At 35.3% G+C, this 24,565-nt stretch overlaps 1 protein-coding gene across 1 annotated transcript; it reads right to left on the minus strand.

Moving 5' to 3' along the window:
• Positions 1-406: 406 nt before the first annotated feature.
• On the minus strand, positions 407-16,822 carry LOC149798893 (uncharacterized). Its single transcript, XM_089956991.1, has 6 exons — positions 16,484-16,822; positions 10,905-11,578; positions 7,237-7,356; positions 4,632-4,806; positions 3,577-3,770; positions 407-1,631 (listed from the first exon to the last, which is right to left on the minus strand). Exons 2-6 carry the CDS (start codon positions 11,034-11,036, stop codon positions 1,470-1,472), a joined length of 783 nt encoding a protein of 260 aa, XP_089813117.1. The 5' UTR covers positions 11,037-11,578; positions 16,484-16,822; the 3' UTR covers positions 407-1,469.
• Positions 16,823-24,565: the final 7,743 nt, after the last annotated feature.

Genomic DNA, 24,565 nt, shown 5'->3' on the forward strand with positions numbered 1-24,565 from the left:
AGGTAAGTTCTTGCGAAAGGTTTTGCACAAGAGGAAAGCTAATCTAATGAAAAGAAATGTCTAAAATAAAATAAAAGAACTTTAAAGAAGCAGAACAATCATTTGACTGGCGAGAACAATCGAATTAGACCAGGGTTACCTATTTTTATACAGGTACAAGCATAACAAATAGCTTTAATCTGTGACCATCGCCGCTGCTGATCTATACGATCAGCAGCGGCGATGGTCACAGACTAAAGCTATTTGTCTACGACTGGTCAATGTATAGGCAGGCCAAGGAAAATTGGCATGCATAACAGTTAAGACATAATAAAACAAGCCGATGTCTTTCTCTGTCCTTATATATATATATATATATATATATATATATATATATATATATGTGTGTGTGTGTGTGTGTGTGTGTGTAATGATTACATTGTGTGCAAAGAGATACGTTTTTATCGTGTAGATAAGGTAATGTGATCGATGAAATTTACCAAAGTCGAGTGATTATAATCGGAAGTAAGATGACTGAAAATGTTATGGTTACATGGTTCTAAAATTCCAGTAATCAAAGTGGCATCTATCTTATATCTTCACTTAATTTATAGTATTTATGTTTATAGATTATTGGGTTCTGTGACCTGATATGACGAACGTTTGTAGGGTAAAACTCATTCGTATGATAGGGTAATGCAACGATGAAGGTATAAAGATAAGTGTGCAATGTAAATATTTTTGGGAGTAATCTGTACTCTACATACTGGTATATGTACTCTCCGGTAGTATGCAACAATGGGATACCCCATCACACTGTGATTATATTACTGTGGATACTGAAATTTATCTAGCGTTCCTCTGAGAGAGCATTTATGGAGTGATAATCGTTTACTTTGTTATTAGCTGTCAGTGTCTTTTGCTTATATTGGCACAGTGATGACTGTCTGATCAAAGCCATGATATTGCAATATGTAACTGAGAAGGATGATCACATTTAGGGAACTTGGCGAAAAAGGATTACATCTCTGTGTGTTGATTGCTGTGACTCATTATTAAAATGCACAAGTCCTTGCATGGAGAATACTGTCTTGTATGCAGTGAGTACTTTACCTGAATACCGAGATTAATTTCTTTGTATGTGATTGAGGTGACCGTATAATAGACACTAAAACGATATTCCTGCCGAACAGGACTGAATTCATCTGTTTGTCATATACTAAATGTTACATACTACGAAAGCTACTGCCATTTGCTATGTTTGCAGTGGATAAAGAATTGAGAATTCTGCTCAGAATAATTCGTGAGAGCACAGCGACTGCTGAACTTGATACTGAGACAACTACATCCATTTAGTTATGTAAGAAGCATGTCATATTATTCACATAAGAATCAGAGTACTGTTCTCATTTAGAGCACAATATTAATATGTCTTGCACAGAATACTGGGATTACCCATGTAACATTGGAAGCTCCTTGTTACAGTCTCATTAATATGGTTTAACCATGCTGATAGCTGGGAGTACAATCGTCTTGCTTAGTTTCACCGTTCCCGTTCCCGGTCCGGAGTGGGTTTGATTTAAAGCTCTGGCCCTGAAACCACCTGAAGTGTCTTCCAGGGTTCTTCTGGTAGGTGTCAATTCTTTTATATCCTGAAACAATAATAATAATAATAATAATAATAATAATAATAAGTGTGCAAGTACATGAAACAAACTGTCATGGGTGCACATGGATTAATTATTATATACCAAAATTATATCGCGAGCTGTAAAACCTACTTTCTGAAAATTGATGATATTATTTTAAAAAGGAATTTGCATTATTAGATGATTATTGTGGCAAATATTGTTATTGGATGTCACGACATCACTTAATTTATTATATTTCATCATACTGCACTGTATAAACGTCAATGGGGGGATGGGATGCACTAAACTGGCATTTTCACTTTTCTTGAAACAAGCTAAATTTTGCAGATTTTCACCTACTCGTGTAATAAAAAATATATAGACCTTGGTTGAGGTGAACATGAAGTTTTATAAATAAGTAAACGCATCATATTGACATAAACCTCGCGTCATATTGACATGAACATCGCATCATATTGACATTAACATCGCATCATATTGACATTAACATCGCATCATATTGACATTAACATCGCGTCATATTGACATGAACATCGCATCATATTGACATGAACAACGCGTCAGTCAATATTGTGTTTTTGGGGGTATATAAAACTTCATATTCACTTCAGCAAAATTAATTATTTGTATAACAGCATTGGCGTGGTTACAAGATTATTCTTTACGGCTGCATTTTAAGCAAAACATTGCAAACTGATAAGAGACATATATTCGTTGTGTGAAGACTTCCTCCAAACACACACACACACACACACACACACACACACACACACACACACACACACACTTTGAAATGCTGGTACCCGTTTTGAAAAAATGTCATTTTTATTTTAATGAGGATCAGAACAGTGGCCCTGCTACATATTCCTGGTTAAGCTGCTGAATGGAAGCATGTGATAAAAGTTGTACCAAATAATTCGGTAACTTTAAAAGTATTTCAGTCAGTCATTGACTTGAGAGACCTTGCTAACAGCTCACCTACAATTCTGAGTATTTGTTATCACAAATCTTAACTGACCAAGGCACCCTTTGATATTTGTATTTACACATTTCGTTATCTGTTATTGCCGACCCCATTTAAAAACAAATTAAAATGTATGATTCAAAAAGCACACGGTGTTCAGACCAAATAAATACCGAGTTCGGATAAACGAAAATAGAACACTGGTTCAAATCTTTTCATCTTTCATAATGTTGCATGTGTCTCAAGTTGGCCGTGCATGTAAAACTGTGTTTAAAATTTTTTTAAAAAAAGGTGAGAAATATTTATATTAATTGTTCAGATGATCGTAAAAACACCCAATTTCCGGTTTGTACATATTTGCAGCCTTCACAATGGTTGCCGTCCGCTCCGGTGGTCCGCTTCGGGTTTCGGAGGTCGCGGGTTCGAACTCCGGCCGAGTCATACAAAAACCCAGAAAAATAGTACTAGCAGCTGCCTCGCTTGCCGCTCAGCATTAAGAGGTTAGTGTTAGGACTGGTCAGCCTAGCGTCAGGATAATGTGACTGGGTGGGACATGATGCTACATGTCTGAGGCATGATGCTTCAGTGCTAGATATCACTATAAACTGCCACACTGCAGACATTATAGCGATATGGCTAGAAAAGTATTAAAGCTACGTTTAAAATTCCAAATCACAATGGTTGCCCTATCGAGGCAAAGCTAAACAGAGCTCGAGTTATTATCCTAGTACTTTGACTCTTCTATAATACAAACCCCGACGCTTTCGGCCGGTAGTATACCACGAAAAAGCCTAAGACGTTCCGATTGCCTGACAAAATATGACAGCTTCAAGAAAACACCAAAACTATCAAACAACTGCAGCACACATTTTGCATGCTCGCTGGCACGTGTTTCCTAGATGTCCATGCCATGTATAGACCTATTAAATAATGACTGAGTGAGAAGCAGCTTAGCAGACAAATAGAAAGAAAAATAAATACTGTCAATTCCATTATTTTGAGCTGCAGATCTCTGATAGTGTATTCTCCGAGTCCTTTACTGATCTCTTCGTCCACTGTCCTTTTCGTTTCTGTTTCCTTCAGCATCTTTCTACCAGCCCTAATGTGCTCTATCATTTGTCTGTCTCGGATTAACTGGTTATTACCGAAGTGATGCATTCTCCGTCCACCCTGAACTGCAAGGACAAAACTACGTGTATATATGAAACCAATCGCGGGACATACTCACGTCTTAGGAAAAATAAAATCTAGAGCATTTAAAAAAAGGCTTTTAATATAAGAAACGCTAGAATGGGTCCTAATGTAATAATCAGTTTCACAATAACACTTGGTACTACGCATCACAGTGGTCTAAGTCAAACAATGTACAATACGTTTCATCATTTATGATTCTTTTTAAAATCTTGATTGGAATGGTCAGATTTTCTGATCGTCATTAAGCTCATTTTCAGAGTTAGACCAGCTAGGTAACAACGACAATAAAACTGTATGCATTGCCTACTTATCAAGGAATTGCTCTATCAGCACTTATTTATTTATTTATTTATTTACTCATTTATTTCTTTTTTATTTTGTTCACTTGTTTGTTTGTAGCTATATATATATATATATATATATATATATATATATATATATATATATATATATATCACTTATTCAGTATTATAATTGATTTCTTCATATAGAAAGACCGCTCTCGTGGCCGAGTGGTTAGAGCATCCGCCTCGGATGCGGGAGGTCGCGGGTTCGGATCCCGGCCGAGTATACCAAAGACTTACGAAAATGGTACTAACAGCTTCCTCGCTAGGCGCTCAGCATTGAGAGGTTCATGTTAGGACTGGTCGGCCCAGTGTCAGGTTAATGTGACTGAGTGGGACATATCTGCGGCATGATGCCCCAGTGCTAGACATTACTTTAAACTGCCACACTGCAGACGTCGTAGCGACATGATTGAAAAATTGTTAAAGTTACGTTGAAAATCAAAATCTCACACACACTCATCATCCAGAAAACGTGCGAAGTTCATATCAATTTACTCGCAGTGTTTGCTTCTTCCTTTCTTCCTTGCACCTCGTGAGCACCTGACATCAAGTGTATCATGCCCTTTTTGGGGATCGTGGTGAGTGTCGCTTTGATCTCCTCACGGTTACTTAGGACTGTGTTTTCCTTGCGAATATGGTCTGGAACATGCGTAACGTATACCTGAGATTTCTGAGGAAAAAATTAGCCATGTAAGCACTGTATCTGTGGTAAAATTTGTCAGATGTGATTTTAGCTTTTTCTTGTTTACCATATTCCATAAAACACCACTGTCGATCACGATTTACTTCTTAAAACTGACTGCATTATAATCAAACGGTATTATTTTATTTCTACAGATACCAAGTAAAGAAATGTAGGAGAAATTTGGTCTCCATACACAAAATTACGCTACGAGAATTTATTCTTTACTGAAAAAGGAAGGATTGATCCATAGGTACAATCGAATTAAATATTTGATGTCAACACTTAGCACAATAAATCGCTTACCAAAAATCCACGCAGGTTTCTCCATGCAAATGGTAAAATCGATCCGATTAGAATAATTCATAATATGTCTTTGTTCTGTTTTTTTTTTTAAAAATTTATTTTGCAAGTCAATCAGATGAGTAAATAGCAATCATGGAAAACAGAACATTTAAGGATCGTAATTAAAATAAATTGTATTAACACCGCCTCCTCTTCAACCATGTTTGCCTTCATTTTCTTCGCTTTGTTCTTCTTTATCTTTTCTCTTGGGTTCAAAGGCTAATGCATTTGATCTGGCCGCAATCGTAATAAAATAAACAGCAAAGTGTAGATTTAATACGAAAATAACAAGTTTAGTCTACTGTCCCCATAGGCAATATTAGCATTTGTACCCAAATGAAGCACTGTTATATGTGAATATCCCAAATCCCTTCACATGAAAACATTCTACGTATTTGAAAAGATAATATGTTGTTACTGGTTTGTTGCTGTTTTTCGGTGTTAAGCTCTATTTTTTTTTTTTTTTTGGGTTGGAGGTGTTTCTTCTATCTAGTTATTTGTTTATTTATTTATATTTGTGCAAATTTTATACTTATTTCTGTAACCTGACTTTAAATCAGCATTATATAGCTAAATTTGTGCACACACACACACACACACACACACACACACACACACGCGCGCGCGCGCGCGCACACACACACACACACACACACACACACACACACATACACACACATACATACATACATACATACATACATACATACATACATACATATAAGCATGATTTGACCACATGTGAAAATCAACTACAAAATACGTGATCTTGTACTTAGGATACAACAACTAGGTTCCAAGAAATCTGAAGCATTTCGACGACAAAAGTGAAAATATAATTTATTAGATACGTAAAGAGTAAATACTCTAGATATAGCAAAAGAACTGGTATAAAGTCAGTGTTTTCAGGAATATAAACTTATTTAAACTTATTTTGACGCCATATTTTAGGGACTTGATGTTTTGTACCTTTATGTTCTATTTTATAAACATTTTGCAGAATTTTAACATTGTTTACCCTTTATATTTTATTTTGAAGTACTTCATGCTTACATTTATTTTAAGGGGTATATCTTTCCCAAGATATTTGCATAAGTCTTCGCTTTTACATTTTCAAAACTTTTATATTTAATTGACCCATGTTGCTATTATTGTGCTGATGTGCCGTTAAACGCTAATGAATACAAAAATATAATCCAAATGATAATTTACTGACAATAAAATCTCCGTTCTTCAAATTTGTAAATTATCTTTTTACTTATGAAGTATTGTTTTCCACGTATAGAATCAACATTTATGAATTTGATAATATTTATTGGTTACGTAAATAAATACATAAAGCTTTTCAAGTATTGTAGTTGTTTTTATTCAATGTAGCATATTCTTTTCCCATATAGTAGACAATTCATAGAATAAGGCACTAACTTTGTACAGACTCTACTTATTTACATGTATGGTAATTGTTCTCACATATATGGTATTTTAATGAAATATTACAGAATTTTGTAACATGGTAACATTTGAACTTTGTTACATTAGTAGGAACGTAGATTTTCCATACATACTAACAGGTTTTAATAAGAGTAATTGATTTTCACATGTGTCTAAATCGCAGAATGATAACTGTAATTGCCAGAAGAATGCCTACGTGATGCAATGTTCTCTGAGAAAACTGTATCATCTAAAAAAAAAAAAGCAAAAAAAAAAAAAAAAAAAGCAAAAGAAATGAGCAGAGGAAAGTGATGTTTTACTTTATACAGCCTCTATCTAACCATATTGACATATTCAAATATGTATTGCTATTCAGAATTTATGGCTGCCGGCCATGAAACTTGCTATAAAAGTAATAAAACGTCCTAAACAAAAATAACGAGATAAGGATCAATGCAGTTGTCACATGCCGTCTTGAAGTATAATCAATGCTTCTATGGACAACATATTGCATTTGTTTACATCCATAAAAGCGTTCATAGAATCACTACTTTATGAAATTAACCACTTGTGAATTTATGTATTATTTAAGGCAATGAAATGGAAATACCATGCATGCACACGAATCGAGTTTAAACCTACCTCTCTGACGAGACTCCTCTCCGAAAGGGACTCTTTGGATTTGACCTTGATGTCAAGATCAGATTTGGATCTCTGAATTCCAAAAATATTTAAAGCGTCTTGCACATTTCCTTCTTCCTCCTGGAAAATAAATGCATCATTATCTTGACTTGATATCAGTGTGTGTCATGTTATTTATCAACTTCGACATGCACATTTTTATCAGTGTGTGTCATGTTATTTATCAACTTCGACATGCACATTTTTTTCAGTGTGTGTCATGTTATTTATCAACTTCGACATGCACATTTTTATCAGTGTGTGTCATGTTATTTATCAACTTCGACATGCACATTTTTTATGTCTTGATAGGCTGCTTGTGGTTCGGGTTTGCAGACAATTAAAAGCATGGTAGACAAACACATATATAAACAGACTGGTGCACAGATGAAAACATAAGAAATTACAAACATATCCGACTCTAGTGAATATAAAGGAATACCTTATTTTATAAACAATTAATTTCTATCACTTTCTATTTATGTTCACCTCATTTAAAGGCCATTATTTAAATTATCGTGGACGGAACATATTGTGCCTTTACGATTTTTTGAATCAATTCATTCAAGGAACATAATTAATGTTCACTTTGTTATTGCACATCAAGCCTAAAAGCTAAATTTAAATGGTGCGAGCAAACACTAACACAGGTATAGTATTGCAATGCAAACACGAAATTGACAGCCATTCTCAAACACTGCCTGACACAGTTATAATATTGAAATTGACAGCTATTCTCATACACTGCCTTACACTGTAATATTACTGAAATATTCAGATGAGATTGACAGATTGTTCTCAAATACTGCTTGACAGTTATAATATTGAAATTGACAGACATTCTCAAGCACTGCCTGACACAGTTATAGCAGTGACACTGACAGCCATTTTCCAGAAGTTCAAACGATATAGTTTGTATCAAATTGTTACCATTACTAACATCAGATTCGTGCAAGAAGACGTTCAACTCAATTTGTCTGTGGATTTATGAAAGTGAAATTAACAACCATGACGAAGAGAAAACGATTTTATTCAGATTAATAAATCAACATCAATAAGAAAACTTAGAATGTGTCTTGTCAAATACATGGAATCAATAATGGATTAATTTGATCACAATTACTATGTAGAACGGTGAAACAATCACTGTCGCCAGGTTGTGGTTAAATTAGAAGTTTTCACTGCGCCAAACCATAATTGCTGCCATCGTTTCTATCACAGTTTTACAAGACAGTATTAGTATTCGAAAAGCCAATCCCTTTTTCCGAGTACTTCGATACTGACTATGCTTTAACAATTCGAAATGTTGTTCACAATCAGTCGCTGAAATAACGGTTCTGAGTATTGCACAAGAGGGCTTCGATAACGCATCTGAGATACATTGGTCGAAATATCAAACAGCGCAATAACGCAGGTGCCTTGGGTTCAAAAGCATATATCGTAAGAAATATATGACCCAGTGTGTGTGTGTGTGTATGTGTGCGTGTGTGTGTGTGTGCGTGAGTGCGTGTGTGTGTTATTTGGATTGTTAACGTAGCTTTAACAGTTTTTCAGTCATATCCCTACGATGGCTACAGTGTGGCAGTTTATAGTGATGTCTAGCACTGGGGCATCATGCCGCAGACAGGTAGCATCACGTCCCATTCAGTCACATTATCCTGACACCAGGCTGGCCAGTTCTAACACTGACTTCTGAATGCTAAGCGCCTAGCGCGGCAGCTGTTATTACCATTTTTGTAAGTCTTTGGTATAACTCGGCCGAGGTTTGAACACGCGACCTCGTGCATATGACACGGTAACAGTCCTTGAAGGGTTATAACCATCATTTGTAGCATTTCCATGTTTACCACTTACATTTTCAAGGGAGCCAACCCAAACATTTTGATTGGGCTAAAAATAAGGTAACAATGATCTCTACACCTTTGATTGAAATTGGTTTTTTCATATGCCTGCTATGGAAGCCATTGTTTTTTATCCATATATTTAGCATGGAAGCCACACCATAAAGCTAGGAAAGACACTCAGGTTACATTTTTGAAAGAGCATATCTTACCGAACATTCCTAACACGCCTGAATGACATTAGTTCAGTCGTTCAAAAGAAGTCCAAGAAATGTTGCCAAATGGTTGCTGAGAAAGCCACAATATTGCTAAATGAGCCACCTCAAATACACTTTGATAGAGTATATCCTAAGAAATATTCCGACCAAGTTTTATCAAAACTAGCTCACATGTTATGGAAAAGAAATTGAAAATACGTTTTCCATTGGGTGGAAGCCAAACCATTGCTAGAGAGCCACCCGTGACAAACGTTTGACAAAGTATATCCTTAGAAACACTCTTGTCAAGTCCGATTGAAACTGGCTTAGTAATTTTAGCGAAGAGGTAGAAAATATTTTTCCACCTGTTTGCTCTGAGGCACGCAGGACAAAATGTTTATAGAGCATGGTGAAACAAATTGTTCCTTTTAGGTTTAATCAAAATCGTCTCAGTGTTTTATAGAGGAAGTCAAAAAAAGGTTTTTACACTGGGTGCAAAGGAAGTCATATTTACTTGGGGTGCCGCCCAAAACAGCAAGTTGGTTGAGCGTATCCCGGGAACATACCTACCCGGTTTGATCGAAACAGGTCTACTGTTTCTCGAAGTTGAAAAGGGCAATTTGGAAGGACGAAACATACTCGGATGACGGAATGAGGAAGACGTACGGCGGACGAAGGGCTATCCAACAATCTCACTTGGCTGTACGACCAGCTAGACTTAAAACCACAAGCTGTGGATTGGCTTTTTTTTAAAAAGAGATATGAGGTCATTAAAGGTTGAATAGCGCTCATTTTAAACTTCCGAGTTCGACAATCCTGGATAACTCCTGTATACTTCGTGTTCTAAGGAAACAAAAATCGGTCAAGTTTAATTATAATTATAAACGTATTGCATAACCTTGAGAAAAACACCCGAATGATTAATTCTCCATTCCATGTAAAATCTAGCACTCTGATGCAGCACTTACTTCCTTCCATTTTAAGAAAACAATATTAACGATAAAAGTTCCTCTTTTCCACCGAGTTCAGTTTGATTTATACAAGAACACTAAACATCTCGAATTTTCTGTCTTTTGAAATTTTTGAAATCTTTCTCACTGCATATTTAGCAGCAAAACAATTTCCATCTAAATAGTCAGCGGTCAGAGATAATTAAAATACAAAAAATCCTAATTTTCTTCAAAACTATGTGGCTTCCTCAAAGTAAAATAAATTCCTCAAAATGTACCAATCCCCACCCCACCCCCTACCATCACAAACATTCACAAATACACTCTTCTGGAATATTGATATTGCCTTCACTCAACATTGTCGGAAAATCATTGAAGAACTTAGTACAATCTGGCTCTTTTTACTAACGGTTAGCATATTTCATTTTTACCGTTTGATTTCATAAGGGATGTAAACTGTTTTTCAAAAACTGAAGAGTAGCTTCAAGGCAGGAGCGTAACACGTAGAACATAGGTAACATCGGTCTGCAATTGGTATTCTTAATATTTTTATCGTATTTGGACAGATTATTTCAGACCATAACTGAGAAAAGTGAGACAAAGGATTGATTGAGATTGAGAATTAATAAAGTTTATCTCACCATATTCTCTTCTTGAAGTTGCCGTATATAATCCATTGTGCAGGATTCACAGGAGCGTCTTGGTCTCCTGTTAACGGTAGTTCGACACCTCCTGTGCGGATACGCCGAACCTTTGTAACTTGCAGCGCTCATTCATGTAACTCGACTAAGGTCTGGCAGTAAATGTCACAAGCGTAACGAGAAACGCAGTAATCGTCTTTAAAAGGTCATTGCAATTATTAATTTATCCACTTCATTTACATTGCATAGTGTGCATGGTAACATAACAAGTTATTTGTTATGCTCATATTTTATCCTTGATTTCTTTGGTGCTTGGATGTCGCAGCGATCGAATGTACTTTATTATTTATTATCTTCCTCCACTGTTGCTCATTTTCACCTCATTCTCCTTTGAAATGCAAGATAATTCCACTCTGAACGTTGTCTTGTCCTGTTTGATATGCCAACGTCTTAGATAAATGGTATGTCCTCCAATACCTCAAGATTTAAAATCTAGGAAAAACTCATGGTACGTCATATGAATGGATGATAAAATTGCAGAAAAAATACTGTATAAATGGATTCAATGTAACTTTTTAGTAGATTTTCCCAGTCACGTGTTTAAAACTTCACTTTTTTCAATATCCACAGAAATGAGAATAAGTGAAAATTCTTGTATGTTCGTGGTCATCACGCTGAAAATAGAAAAATTATATAAAAAATTAGGATTAAGTATGATTAATTGTTAACTTCTTAGCATGCGAAATGTTGGGATGAAAGGATTATCAGTTTCCATCGCTGGTATATTCGTCAACGTCACCGTCACAGCTACATGTGGATGTTTGTAAGTTTTAGTTTAAAAAGTTCTTTGACAGAACTTTATTAAATTTGAATAGTTCACGTGGTACACTGGTTATGTGTGAGCTGTTCTACTTTGTTGATACATCGACTATAGTATTCCGTTCAGATAATTTTTGTCACATTCAGTTCTCCAAAATCACGTGTTCTGTACATTTGTCTTAAACATATCCTCAGTCATCTAACTACTATGTATGTATGTATGTATGTATGTATGTATGTATGTATGCATGCATGCATGCATGCATGCATGTATGTATGTGTGTGTGTATGTATGTATGTATGTATGTATGTATGTATGTATGAATGAATGTATGTTTAGGGTTTAAAGATACATCAGCACAATAGTCGCTATATAATGACGTATAAGTTTAGGTATATAAAAATCATACAAAACAACGATAAGGCAAAACACATAATCCTTCACATACAAATCTTTCAACACATTGAGCATCATCACGGGGCAAATCCCACATGTCAAAATGGTTGTTCTATTAGTCACCTTGTACGAGATGCAGGAGGGTGAATCGAGCCTATTCTTCATTCCAAACCCCCAAGAAAGGGGAGTGGACGGGGTGAAACATAATAGCAATAGGAAACCTCTTCATCAATTAGCTGCATAGAATATTGTTCATATAATTTTAAAAGTTGACGTTTGCAATATTACACTGATATGCCTATTTAATATGTCATAAGTGATAACTATGCAATAACAACCCTCACAGTTACATCCACATAAGAAGGAGAATTTACTTTTAAACCTTATCTTCTTTAATGAATACACACAATACTAATGACACAAACAATAAAATCGATATTTGCATATATGACCTAGGTTTAGAAATGATCTGAAAATGTAGATTTTAAGATTCAATGGACCGCTATCCAGTGCAACAATCATTTTGAAAAAGATTAAAAATATGGATTATGAAGAAAGAGTTCTTTAAACAAATAACCGGAATTTCATTTTCAAACGAGAAATATTATTAAAAATGTTTATAGATTAATTGCATGTAACAATGGCGATATGTTAAAACACTCGAGTCTTAATTATCTTGATAGATTTCAATTTGACCGATTTGTCCCAATTGTTATCAAAATACTGCAAAATGATACGACTACTGCGTATGATTTCCAGTATCCAAAGCACTGCAAATGATACGACTGTCGCGCATTTATTTCCAGGATCCAAAATAGTGCAAATAATACGAAGGTGGTGAAGAAGAAGAAAATGCCGCTGCTGCTGATGATGACGACAACGAGAATAACGCTTATATTGTTGTTAAATTAACGACTATGTTTATGTTGTTTTAGTGATGCTGGTGCTGATGATATGATGATGATGACGACGAAAATGATGATAAGACGTATGCAGTTGAAACTTATTTTGGTGTTAATGTTGTTCATGGTGGTGATTGTGACGATGATAATAATGATGATAGTGACGATGCTGTTTATCAGTCATAGTGATGATGAAGATAGCAATGTTGATTATGACGATTATCCTGATCATTATGATGACAAACGAAGAGGAAATGTATGAAGCATTTAGTAGAAATAACAAAAGGTAGCTTCTTTATCATCTACATGTCGGATTAAAGAAACAGTTCTTTTCTGTTCGTATGTGCAACGTGGCCTATAGGATTAATAGCTCTTATTTAATTTAATTTAAATCGAAATAAATTATAAAATTTGATTGTCGGAGGTTATAATGACTACTCATCGAATTCATGACATGAGATGTGAGCGCGTTGTACTTCTGATACATGATTAAGTTTATTATTTATTGGTAATTCGATCCGAAGTGTTTGGCAATCAATTATTAACGTGCAGTCATCTATTTCATTATACTATCGCTCTCAGAAAGGTAATCGATAGCATTAAAAGCCAATTTTCTATCTGTCTATTGATTGGGCTGTGTCTAACCCTGTGTTTTATCTATTATCATTTAAATGGTTGAAACTAATTAATATTCATATCGTCCTAACTTAAGTTTGTGCCAACAGTCCAAGAGAACTCAAATACCTAGCCATTGTGACCTACTTTTGATGATCATTAAGACGCATCCAAACACAAACTATTTTTTCAAATAACAATGCAAGGACCCTTGGCCCAAAAGCAACATTTAATCGGCGTAAAGAAAACGTAAAATACAGTTCATAGTAAACTTATTTTTTTAGGATTTTGTTGTATTCACCATGCAAAATATTTTGCATGATTCCATGATGACATAGGTGGGTATTGGACCCACTATACTTCAAATACGAGTCCGAATCTCTAACACACCCCACACACCAATTTCACCTCTAAACATGTTTTGGCCTACATTCGTAAAACTTAATAGTTGCAAGCCATTCCTCCCCCCCCCCCGCAAACAAAATCTTCTGCGGGCGCCACTGGTACTTGAGTATCTCCTCAAATGACGGAGTAACTGTTACATTGAAACATATATTTGTAGACTATAGACATACCACACCTTATTTTAGCGTTGTATTTTAAAGATCCATGCCAAAATAATATACAAAACTATAGGTAACAATCGTTATAGAGGAGTTTCGTAAATAAAACAAAATATCAAACAGCGGCTGTCAAATGTTTTTGCCCTGTGTAACCTGTGGTTCACCTTCAGACACGTGTTTTTATTGTGATACTCTAATATCCTGGATATAATACGATTTCAAGAGATTTATCAACTATATAAATGTGCAAAATCAAGTCTGGAGTTAGATGACAATTATTAAGTATATGCAATACGCTGGAAAATCAATGTTTACAAAGGGAATGAGCATTTCATTTGGCGTGCATAAATGACTTGCATACAATATGCTCAGATCACTTCATTTGGGGTATATAAAGGACGTATATACAATGAAAGATTATATCTTGGAATGATTTTAATGAACTGTTGGCTTCCCATTTCTACACGATTAAATTGAATTTCGAGGGGAATAGGGACAAACAAATGTTACAGTATTTCGTAATGAAATGTTTGTCAGATTTCAATCATCGCACGTATGTGACGTTGAACCTAACAAAAATGCATGAAAGCAGGTTATTAACTCAGGAATGTCTTTTTTAAAGTTTGTAATCAATTGAGAATCCACAGATACTGTCTGGACTTGTATACTTATTATTGGATCTCTAAGACTCCTACATCCCAGTATAATATTGCCGTAATTAGATATACAAATCAGGTATCATACAACACGGATGTCTCCTCATTTGCAAAACGAATTAGGAATACCAGCTATTTCTTGTCTAAAGTTCTCTCTATATATAAACATTCAGTCGGACGAACATACATATGTATGGACAATATGTGCAGAATTATAGACCCTTTCAGTAAGTATGAACCCCGCCCGAGTCATGCGAAAGACTTATAAAAATGGTACTAGCAGCTGCTTAGCCTGGCGATGAGCATTAAGAGATTAGTATTAGGACTGGTCGGCCTGGTTTCAGGATAATGTGACTGAATGATACATAATGCTACATGTTGCGGCATGATGCCCCAGTGCTGGACATCACTATCAACTGCCACACTGCAGACATGTTGTTGTTGTAGGGTTTAACGCCATTTTTCAGCACACGATAGGCTTTACATGGCGGTCAGTATTAATGGTGGAGGAGGAACCCGGGAAAACCACGGAAAGAACCACCGACCCACGAGAAGCTACTGGCAAGCTTTCTCACATACCCACAATGGATGAATCCTAGACTCAAACTTATGTAGACAGAGGTGAGATGGCAGTGATCCGTAACGGAGAGCGCTTTTGACCACTCGGCCACTCGGGGCCCCCCACTGCAGACATCGTAGCGATATGACTGAAAAATAATGTTAAAACTACGCTAAAAATTCAAATCACACACATACACGCACACATACAGACACACACAACAATGATAAAGCTTTAAAATGCAAGTGCACATTTCAAATGATCGCAGACGTCTGTTGAATAAGGTGAGTGAAGTATTTCGAATCTTCATTTTTCTTATTTCTGCATAAATAAACGTCTACCTATTTATTGCTGTATAAATAAAGATCTAGTTATTAGACGTTAAAGTTGGTAACTCCTGAACACGACCCGTCGGGTGTTGACAGGCATGGAATCAATAAAAGGTCCAAAACTTCATTGTCTTTATTGTTTTCTTTTTAATCAGTTAAATTACCATGCTATATGTAACTTTTGACATGGCAGTCCCTAAAAGCAAGTCTTGCAGATGTATGACAGATTGCAATGGGTTTACATTGTCATTATTAGGTTAGATTTTTAATCGACAAACTTTCAGGATCAAATTATTACTGCATTTTGTGATATTGTAACATCATTTCTTAATTGGGAAACCCATCTTTCTATAGCTCAAGATTGTTAATTGATATAATTGTGTATATATCCCTCCCATTTCTGTTACAAGGAGGCGTGGTAGCCCATTAATTAATTTGCTGGACTCGTCGGGTGCAAGTTCGAATCTTGTCCAGCACGTCATATCGACCGTTGTGATGTTTCTCAGTGCATATATGTGCATATATATGTATATATATATATATATATATATATATATATATATATATATATATATATATATATATATATATATATATATATATATATATATATATATATATATAAGTTTTATCATTATATCTTCGACCAATAGCATCTTTGTATGTAAAAAGTTATAGGAGGCATTGAATGAATTATGTGCATAGTGATGAGTGAACAAGAAATGCTTGAAAATCTTACTTATTAACCACTGAGCAGTTTCTTGGCCCCAAAAGTTTCTCTTTCTCGAATTTGAGGCGGCCACCTCTCTCTCTCTCTGTTACTGAAGAAGAAAAACTGCTTCAATCCCAGAATGGTTTTACTTCCCAGCTGTAAATCCTTCTAAGTACGATAAAGACCATAATGCTGGCGAATCTCTAATGAAACTTGTATTAAACACAACATCGACCCAGTCAATGATAAATACCACTACATGTACTAATATACCGATTCAAAACACAAATTTACATGTACATATTGACTGAGTAAAGTAGATCTTATAAAATTCCAACTCCAACACAATGACGCAGTCAAAACTGTAAAACCACACTATCTCACCTGTTCGACTTTGAATAAGATTAATATGTACCTGATAATTACTTCAGACATTTGAATCAATAATTACTATACACGTGGCCAAGGTCTCTGATTTGTCTTTTCTAAATATAGTAACAAATAGCTATTGAATTCATGTGTAATCAGATGTCCCTAAAGCCTTACAGTTAATTCGTACACCTTGATTGGCTGATACGTGCATCAAGGTGTAAATGACGAACAAGGCCAAAATAATAGAAAGTGGAATATTACAGGTGATTACAGTTTGCGGAATGCTCATGTTTTACATACATACGAACGTACGTGTGTACGTACGTTCGTACATACATACATACATACACACATACATACACCTAGACGTAGGTACATACACACACACACACACACATATATATATATATATATATATATATATATATATATATATATATATATATATATATATATATATATATATATATATATATATATGTATATATGTATATGTATATGTATATATATATGTATATATATATGTATATATATATGTATATATATATATATATATTATACGGGTCTGTTGGTAGGTTCTTCATATTAACAGCTAACTATGTTCATCGACATTCTTCCATCGATATACATATTGTCTAGTTCTGATAATTTTACAAGCATGGACAAGTACTATTTAGAAAAATAAACATGAAACCGTTCCAGTGTATATTATATATTACGGTGAGAATTGATCTGATTATTGCCAATTATCATAACAAGCAAATTATACCAAATAATGAGAATTCTCCTACCACAATCCTTAAATATCTACAGCTCAAATATGATAATATACAAGTCATAAAGCAACATGATAAAAATCTTATGTCCAAATGACAAGCAGTGTTTAATTATTGAGCTGCTCTTTGCCTTCTCTGTTAGATTGTAAAGTTGATCTTTGCCTTTCTGTTAGATTAAAAAGTTGATCTCTGCCTTTTCTGTTAAATTATATGGTTGATCTTTGCCATTCATGTTAGATTATAAAGTTGATCTTTGACTTTTCTGTTAGATTATAAAGTTGATCTTATCCTTTTCTGTTAGATTATAAATTTGGTCTTTGCCTTTCCTGTTAGATTATAAAGTTGATCTTTGCCTTTTCTGTTAGATTAAAAAGTTAATATTTGCCTTTTCGGATTATATGGTTGATCTTTGCCATTTATGTTAGATTATAAAGTTGATCTTTGACTTTTCTGTTAGATTACAAGTTGATCTTATCCTTTTCTGTTAGATTTTAAATTTGATATTTACCTTTTCTGTTAGATTATGAAGTTAATCTTTGACTTTTCTGAGAGATTGTAAAGTTGATCTTTACCTTTTCTGTTAGATTATAAAGTTGATCTTTGTATTTTCTGTTAGATTATAAAGTTGATCTTTGCTTGTTCTGTTAGATTATGACGTTAATCATTGCCAATTCTGTTAGATTATAAAGTTGCTTTTTGCCTGTTCTGTTAGATTATAAAGTTGATCTTTGCCATTTTTGTTAGATTACAAAGTTGATCTTTGCCTTTTCTGTTAGATTAAAAAGTTAATATTTGCCTTTTCGGATTATATGGTTGATTTTTGCCATTTATGTTAGATTATAAAGATGATCTTTGACTTTTCTGTTAGATTATAAAGTTAATCATTGCCTTTTCTGTTAGATTATAACGTTAATCATTGCCAATTCTGTTAGATTATAAAGTTGCTCTTTGCCCTTTCTGTTGAATTATAAAGTTGATCTTTGCTATTTTGTTAGATTATAAGTTGATCTTTGCCATTTCTATTTGATTATAAAGTTGATCTTTGCCTTTTCTGTTAGATTATACAGTTGATCTTTGCCATTTCTGTTAGGTTATAAATATGATCTTTACCTTTTATCTTAGATTAAACAGTTGATCTTTACCTTTTCTGTTAAATTATAAGTTGATCTTTACCTTGTCTGTTAGATTAAAAATGTTGATCTTTGCCATTTCTGTTAGATTATAAAGTTGATCTTTGCCATTTCTGTTAGATTATACAGTTGATCTTGGCCATGGATAACGAGTAATAAGTCATTTCCTTTACTGCATTGTACCAACAAGGTGGTCTGATAAATAGGCGAGCTTAATGAATTCATACTGTGTTTTCTTCCAATGCAGATCTTATTTCCGACGAAGTCGAAGCACAATATAAATAAAGATGAAGCCGTCAGAAGAAAAAAGTGCGAGGGTTTTTCTTATGTTTATCTTTTCTTAACCCGAACCACAGTCCGCCGAGCTCCTTTTGGGGATGTTATGCAGGATCTGAAACGTTGTCATTCACTTCTTTTTATGGCATGATGCCAAATAATGTCGCACTCCCATAATCGGTGTAACCTGAGTTAAAGTTTTACACAGGATTCTATAAAACCTGGACACTTGTGACTATGGACCTCCGCCCCGACTAATGGACCTGATGATGGAGACTGATTCATACATATGCACGACTTCGATCAATCACAATTGCAGAAAAATATAAAAGGGATGTAATAATGATGTAGAATTATCGAACAATTAAAATTCACGTTTATGTGAACGGTAGAGTAAAACCAATATCCACATGAGTGTTGAATTCGCTGATCCCGCAAACGTCCGTCCATTAGTTGGTTCCGTTATAAACATAACTTCAGCTATATTGAGAAAGGATTGTCCTACTTTTGATGTGATATTAAACAAGGACGATCAGATTGCAATGTAGGTTTTAAATTCTGCAAACAGATCCGAGAGAAAAGGGGTGGGCGGTCAAAGGCCAAAGTTTCAAAGGTAATATGACCTTTTTCTTGTAACCTGAAATCTACACCGACCGAGAGACCAATCATATTTGACATATTTTATGATGACGAGTTGAACACTGAAATAGCTTCGAAACCTGAATGCAGCCCAGTCGGATTGGGGCATTGGGTCAGAGTGAACGGAGGCGGTCTAAAATAAAATGTGCGGATATTTACGATGACTTTCATATCAAATTTAGCCATAAAATGTGTGTCAAAATCCATAATTGGCCATGAACGTCATTTTTAGTGATATGCAATCAAATTCATCATTTGTACATGTCAGGAAATGATTGACTTGATAATAATCCATTTAACTCGTTTAATCCTTAATACATTGCGATAACGATTCTCAAACAACGCTGTCTTAAACCAGAAATGTGTTCAGAGAGCACGAATGACCAACCACTTCCTCTTTTGCTGTACCTCGGCAAAACAACTTAATCAAGATAAGATGCAAAGGAAAGGAAGTACGAAATGACAGGATGAATAATTCTTGAAATTTCTAAATATTTAGCCGGGCATAAAAATATGACGAACTTTTAATGATCGATTTTCTATGCTTGGTATAAATATCAGCATTTGTTCAGTCGAATACATTCAAACACGTACAACGAATACAATAAAGTAAATAGTTTCACCCAACGGACTAGGTGCGCTGACCCGTATGTAAAAGTTATAGATTGAGAGTTAGTACTTTGAGACACTAGGTACTCTAGTATTGGACATGAATGAGATTGACAGATCAGGGATGAGACACTAGTTACTCTGTTACTGAAATTGAATCTCATGACCAGAGATTGACATTTGGTCCTGTGGGACACTAGGCACTCTAGTATTAAGAATGACTCTCATGACCAGAGGTACATGTCTTATTACACATACACAAAATAACTTTATTTTCACCCTTAGCAAGCGCGAACGTATGTACACGAGAAATGGTTTGTTATGGTAGGGTACGATCGAAATCGGTAGTGAAAACGCAGTACATATATTATCTTCATCAAAATCTCAGAAATATCTTGTTAGTTTCACGGTTTCGCATTTAGTCAACTGTAACTTAGTGCTCGCATCAAAATATAGCCATTTAACTAGTAAACAGATTAATTGAATTTGCAAATGCCATATAAATTCGATACTTAATGTACTCCAAGGGTCATGGGGAATCAGTTCGAGAGACTAGAAGTTTAAAGATAAGATAATGTGTGTAATTTATAGACATTCCAACTCGCTTTCAGAGCCAGGGCAATGCCAAAGTTCGTCTGGAGCAGATTTCCTTTAAGGACGTTTTTCGTAATCCTAATAAGGGAAGTGCGCATCTACATATAATTATCTGTAATTATCGTCATTTAAAATTAACCTTATTGTCACTTTGCTCTGTAATTATCATCGTTTAAAATTAACCTTATAGTCATTTTATTCAGAGTATATTCAGAAGCCGACACTTTTTAACCCTCTCTTACCACACTCTGTCGTAGAAAGACAATTGTCGTGTGTACAGCTTGCCAAGGGTGATTATTATTTGCTGAATTAGGTCAGGTTTTTAAATACTAATTTTATAAAGGACTACCCGATGCACTGGAAAACTGGCCTAGTGATTGTTCATTTTGTTGATCTCTCTTGTGTAAAAATGGAATCCGAGGAAACGATTAAATACAGCACCATAATGCTCGGAGTGCAAAACTGTAATACGATAAACAGAGCCATTGTAGACTGAAACAAGAAGGTTCACTTTAAATAATCAGTGCAGCACCGTGAATGTAGCGTGAAGAATACAAAATCAATTCCTGTACATGTTGCACTGGAAGCATAAATAATTTGTTCCATTATGATTAAATATTCGTGAAGACGATAAATTATATCCCTCTGAGTGCCATAATTAAAATACGGCTGAAAGAAAGAAGACTTAAATTTTATGAAACAGATAGGTACAAAAATGGGATGTTGTCTTCCCTAGAAATTCAGGAGCAATTTGATGATTATACTGAAATGTTTCCAGAAAATGCATTTTCTTATTGTCAATGTCAGACAAATTTCTGCCAGTTTTCATGGAAATTTCGATTAAAATAAGACCCCTTTTCCGAACAAAATTTGCACTATATACGGAAAACAAGTGCAGGTCTTCATACGATTCTGATAATAAAATGCATTGGAAAACACAGTGACCTTAATATACATATGGAAAACAAATTTGAAACAAAAATGCCTAATTGCGCGAGAAACAGTCCCGTATATGTCGATATCACAAAAACAATCCTGACGCAACTATACGTCCCTTAATATCTGTACATCTATGACTGCTTGTTTGTCTGTCTGTATGTAAGTCTGTCGTATACATCTGTTGAAAACAAAAGACCCAGCATACTTAGATAAGACAGATTTGGAATAAATGTCTTTATCCATGCATGTACGTGCAGATTGAATAATTTTGAATAAGCGAGTAAGACCAATTACGTTCCGTTTCCTTGATTATAAGTTGCTTTTCTCCGTCTGGGTCTCGGCAAATTTTCACCACCTCAGTGCAGCAAGCATGAATACCGCCAACGCACACGATACACACTTGTCATGACCTTTGACATCCTGATGGTTTAGAAACGTGACTATTGCATGAAATGGCGTGGACCCGAGTAAAGTCTGATTAAAATATGTATGGGTTAAAAAGCGACAGCCTGGATAATGAACTGGCGACTGATTTGCTTTATCCTTTGTTTAGTCCTACATGTAAGACCTCGACGCTGATATTTATGTTTTGGGCGTCAAGGTCTTACAGCCTAACTAACGGCACTGTATAGCGTGTTTTGATGTCGACTAGCATTGTAACGAAAGTCACATTTTCAGGAATAGCTCACACAACTGGCAACCAATAACAAAGAAAGGTCATAATGTTTAAGTCAGTTTTTACTTACTCTGGTGTCTTTTCTCTAATAAATTCAAATTCTCACAAAAAGAAATGGACCTGTTTTCAAGTTTCGTTGGCCTACATTTCAGTTTGCTGGAAAGCGATGAAAGCTGGAAAGCCGAAATCGGGTTAAGTTGAAATACTATTCTTTAACTAAACGAATAAAAATATATTATACCTATTGGAATTGTAAGAAACGGTTAGTTTCGTTCAAGAAATATATCCCATACATGAAACCTACTTGAACATACTTCGGCATACCTCGACTACCGTCGCATTTCAACAAATTCAAATGTATGTCAACGGAACATGAAAATGCGTCCATTTCATAGTGTCAGATTTTGATTCAACCAGGATAACAGCACAGTAAGTAAATTAATTACATATCAGTTTGTGTCCATATGGGCTACCAAGTATGTGAGATATTTCTGAAACTTTGACTACTCGTTACGATGTCAACCGACATCAGAACACGCTATACAAGGCCGTTATTTGGGTAATAAGACGTACCACTAAAACATAAATAACATTTGATACGTCTTACATGTAGGACTATCCTTTGTTGTGACGTAGACCTTGGTTTTGTTTGATTTGGTTATGTGGGGTTTACAGACATTTTTCAGCACATGATAGACTATACATTGCGGTCGGTATATTTGGTGAAGGAAGAACCCTGAAAAACACCGAGAAGAACCACCGACCCACTGGAAGCTACTGGCAAGCTTTCTCACATACCCGCATTGGTTGAGCCTAGACTCTACAAAGGCGAGCATCTTATACCACTCGTCCACCCGGGGCCCCCGACAGGGCAGTGGGTATGACTGTAGATGTGCGTTACACTGTCAAGTCCAAATACACAATGGGATATGGTTTCATTAAACCATTTTTATTGGTTTAAAGATTATTCCAGTGATAGAAGCCACTGATTTATGTTTCCCTGCGGTGGCTTTGACCTTCAGACGCATGAGGGGTATGGCCAGGGCCAACCTTTGGCCGAATTTACCGCTTTGGCCCAATCGGGCCTAGCGCTCACAGAGGCCCCGTGCGTAATTTTTTTTAAAAAATATATCTATAAATAGAACTAAGTTTAAAGCGATGGAAACAACTGTTAAGTTCAATATTATGTAAAACTTGTTTAAAAGTTTATTTTCAAATACCATGCTCACAGTGGGCCCCTAGCGTAAATCCAGGGGGCTCCGCCAAAATGACGCCCTGGATACAATAACAAATTTCATATTCTCTTGCCGTGGCCTTGACCTGGCTTGAGGCAGAGGGCTTGGCTTTTTATACGTGACCCGCTGCCCATTCATAGTATAGCAAAGTTTCATTATATTATCTTCAGTAGTTCAAACGTTTTATTCAGGAAAAGACTCTAAGTCAGAGAATTACTTTTTCACTTGCAGAAACCTTGACCTTAAAGGAGAAGGCCAATGGTTATGGTCGGTGACACACCGTTTAGGTACGACATATACTTGGGCAATGTTTCATGAAAATCTCTCCAACAGTTGCAAAGTTATGGGTCAGAGAGGCAAATATGAAAGGATCGAAAGAAGGACAACGCCATGACATAACACGTCCAAATAGATCGAAAACGCCGATCCAACTTATTAATTACATGTTATATATTTGAAAAATTATTCCTTTGATACGATCGGCACATAATGCACAAAAATAATGCTTCCCTGTTTAAGTCTCTCTCTCTCTCTCTCTCTGCTTCAGCTGAGATAACTTTGCTCTTAATTGATATGGATTGTAATTAATTTCAGATTGTTCGGTCAAGATTCTGACTGGGTCTCTGGCTCCCTTTGAAACTCCATATGCTCCGTAGGTAAACTTGAGTTAAGTCATTATGACTGACCATGCATACTAAGGCCAAAATTTGGAAATACTTTTTAATTATGATTTAATTATTATTTCTTTAAAATCTTTTCTGACGATACCTAGCGGAAGTGACGTATCATGAGAACAAAAGGGACCCCTCCCCTACACACACAACATTAATGGTTTTTATATACACATGTCAGTGATGTGATGC

This window comes from Sinohyriopsis cumingii, chromosome 5 (genome assembly GCF_028554795.1).
Source record: "Sinohyriopsis cumingii isolate HCF-2022 chromosome 5, ASM2855479v2, whole genome shotgun sequence".
NCBI lineage: Eukaryota > Metazoa > Mollusca > Bivalvia > Unionida > Unionidae > Sinohyriopsis > Sinohyriopsis cumingii.

What these genes read in the sequence shown, in the direction of transcription:
- LOC149798893 (XM_089956991.1), bottom strand. Translation starts at nt 11,036, where the DNA reads ATGAGCGCTGCAAGTTACAAAGGTTCGGCGTATCCGCACAGGAGGTGT. An exon ending in AACTTCAAGAAGAGAATATG is followed by an intron (nt 7,357 to 10,904) that starts GTGAGATAAACT and finishes TTTATTTTCCAG; the next exon opens with GAGGAAGAAGGAAATGTGCA. An exon ending in AGAGGAGTCTCGTCAGAGAG is followed by an intron (nt 4,807 to 7,236) that starts GTAGGTTTAAAC and finishes TTTTTTCCTCAG; the next exon opens with AAATCTCAGGTATACGTTAC.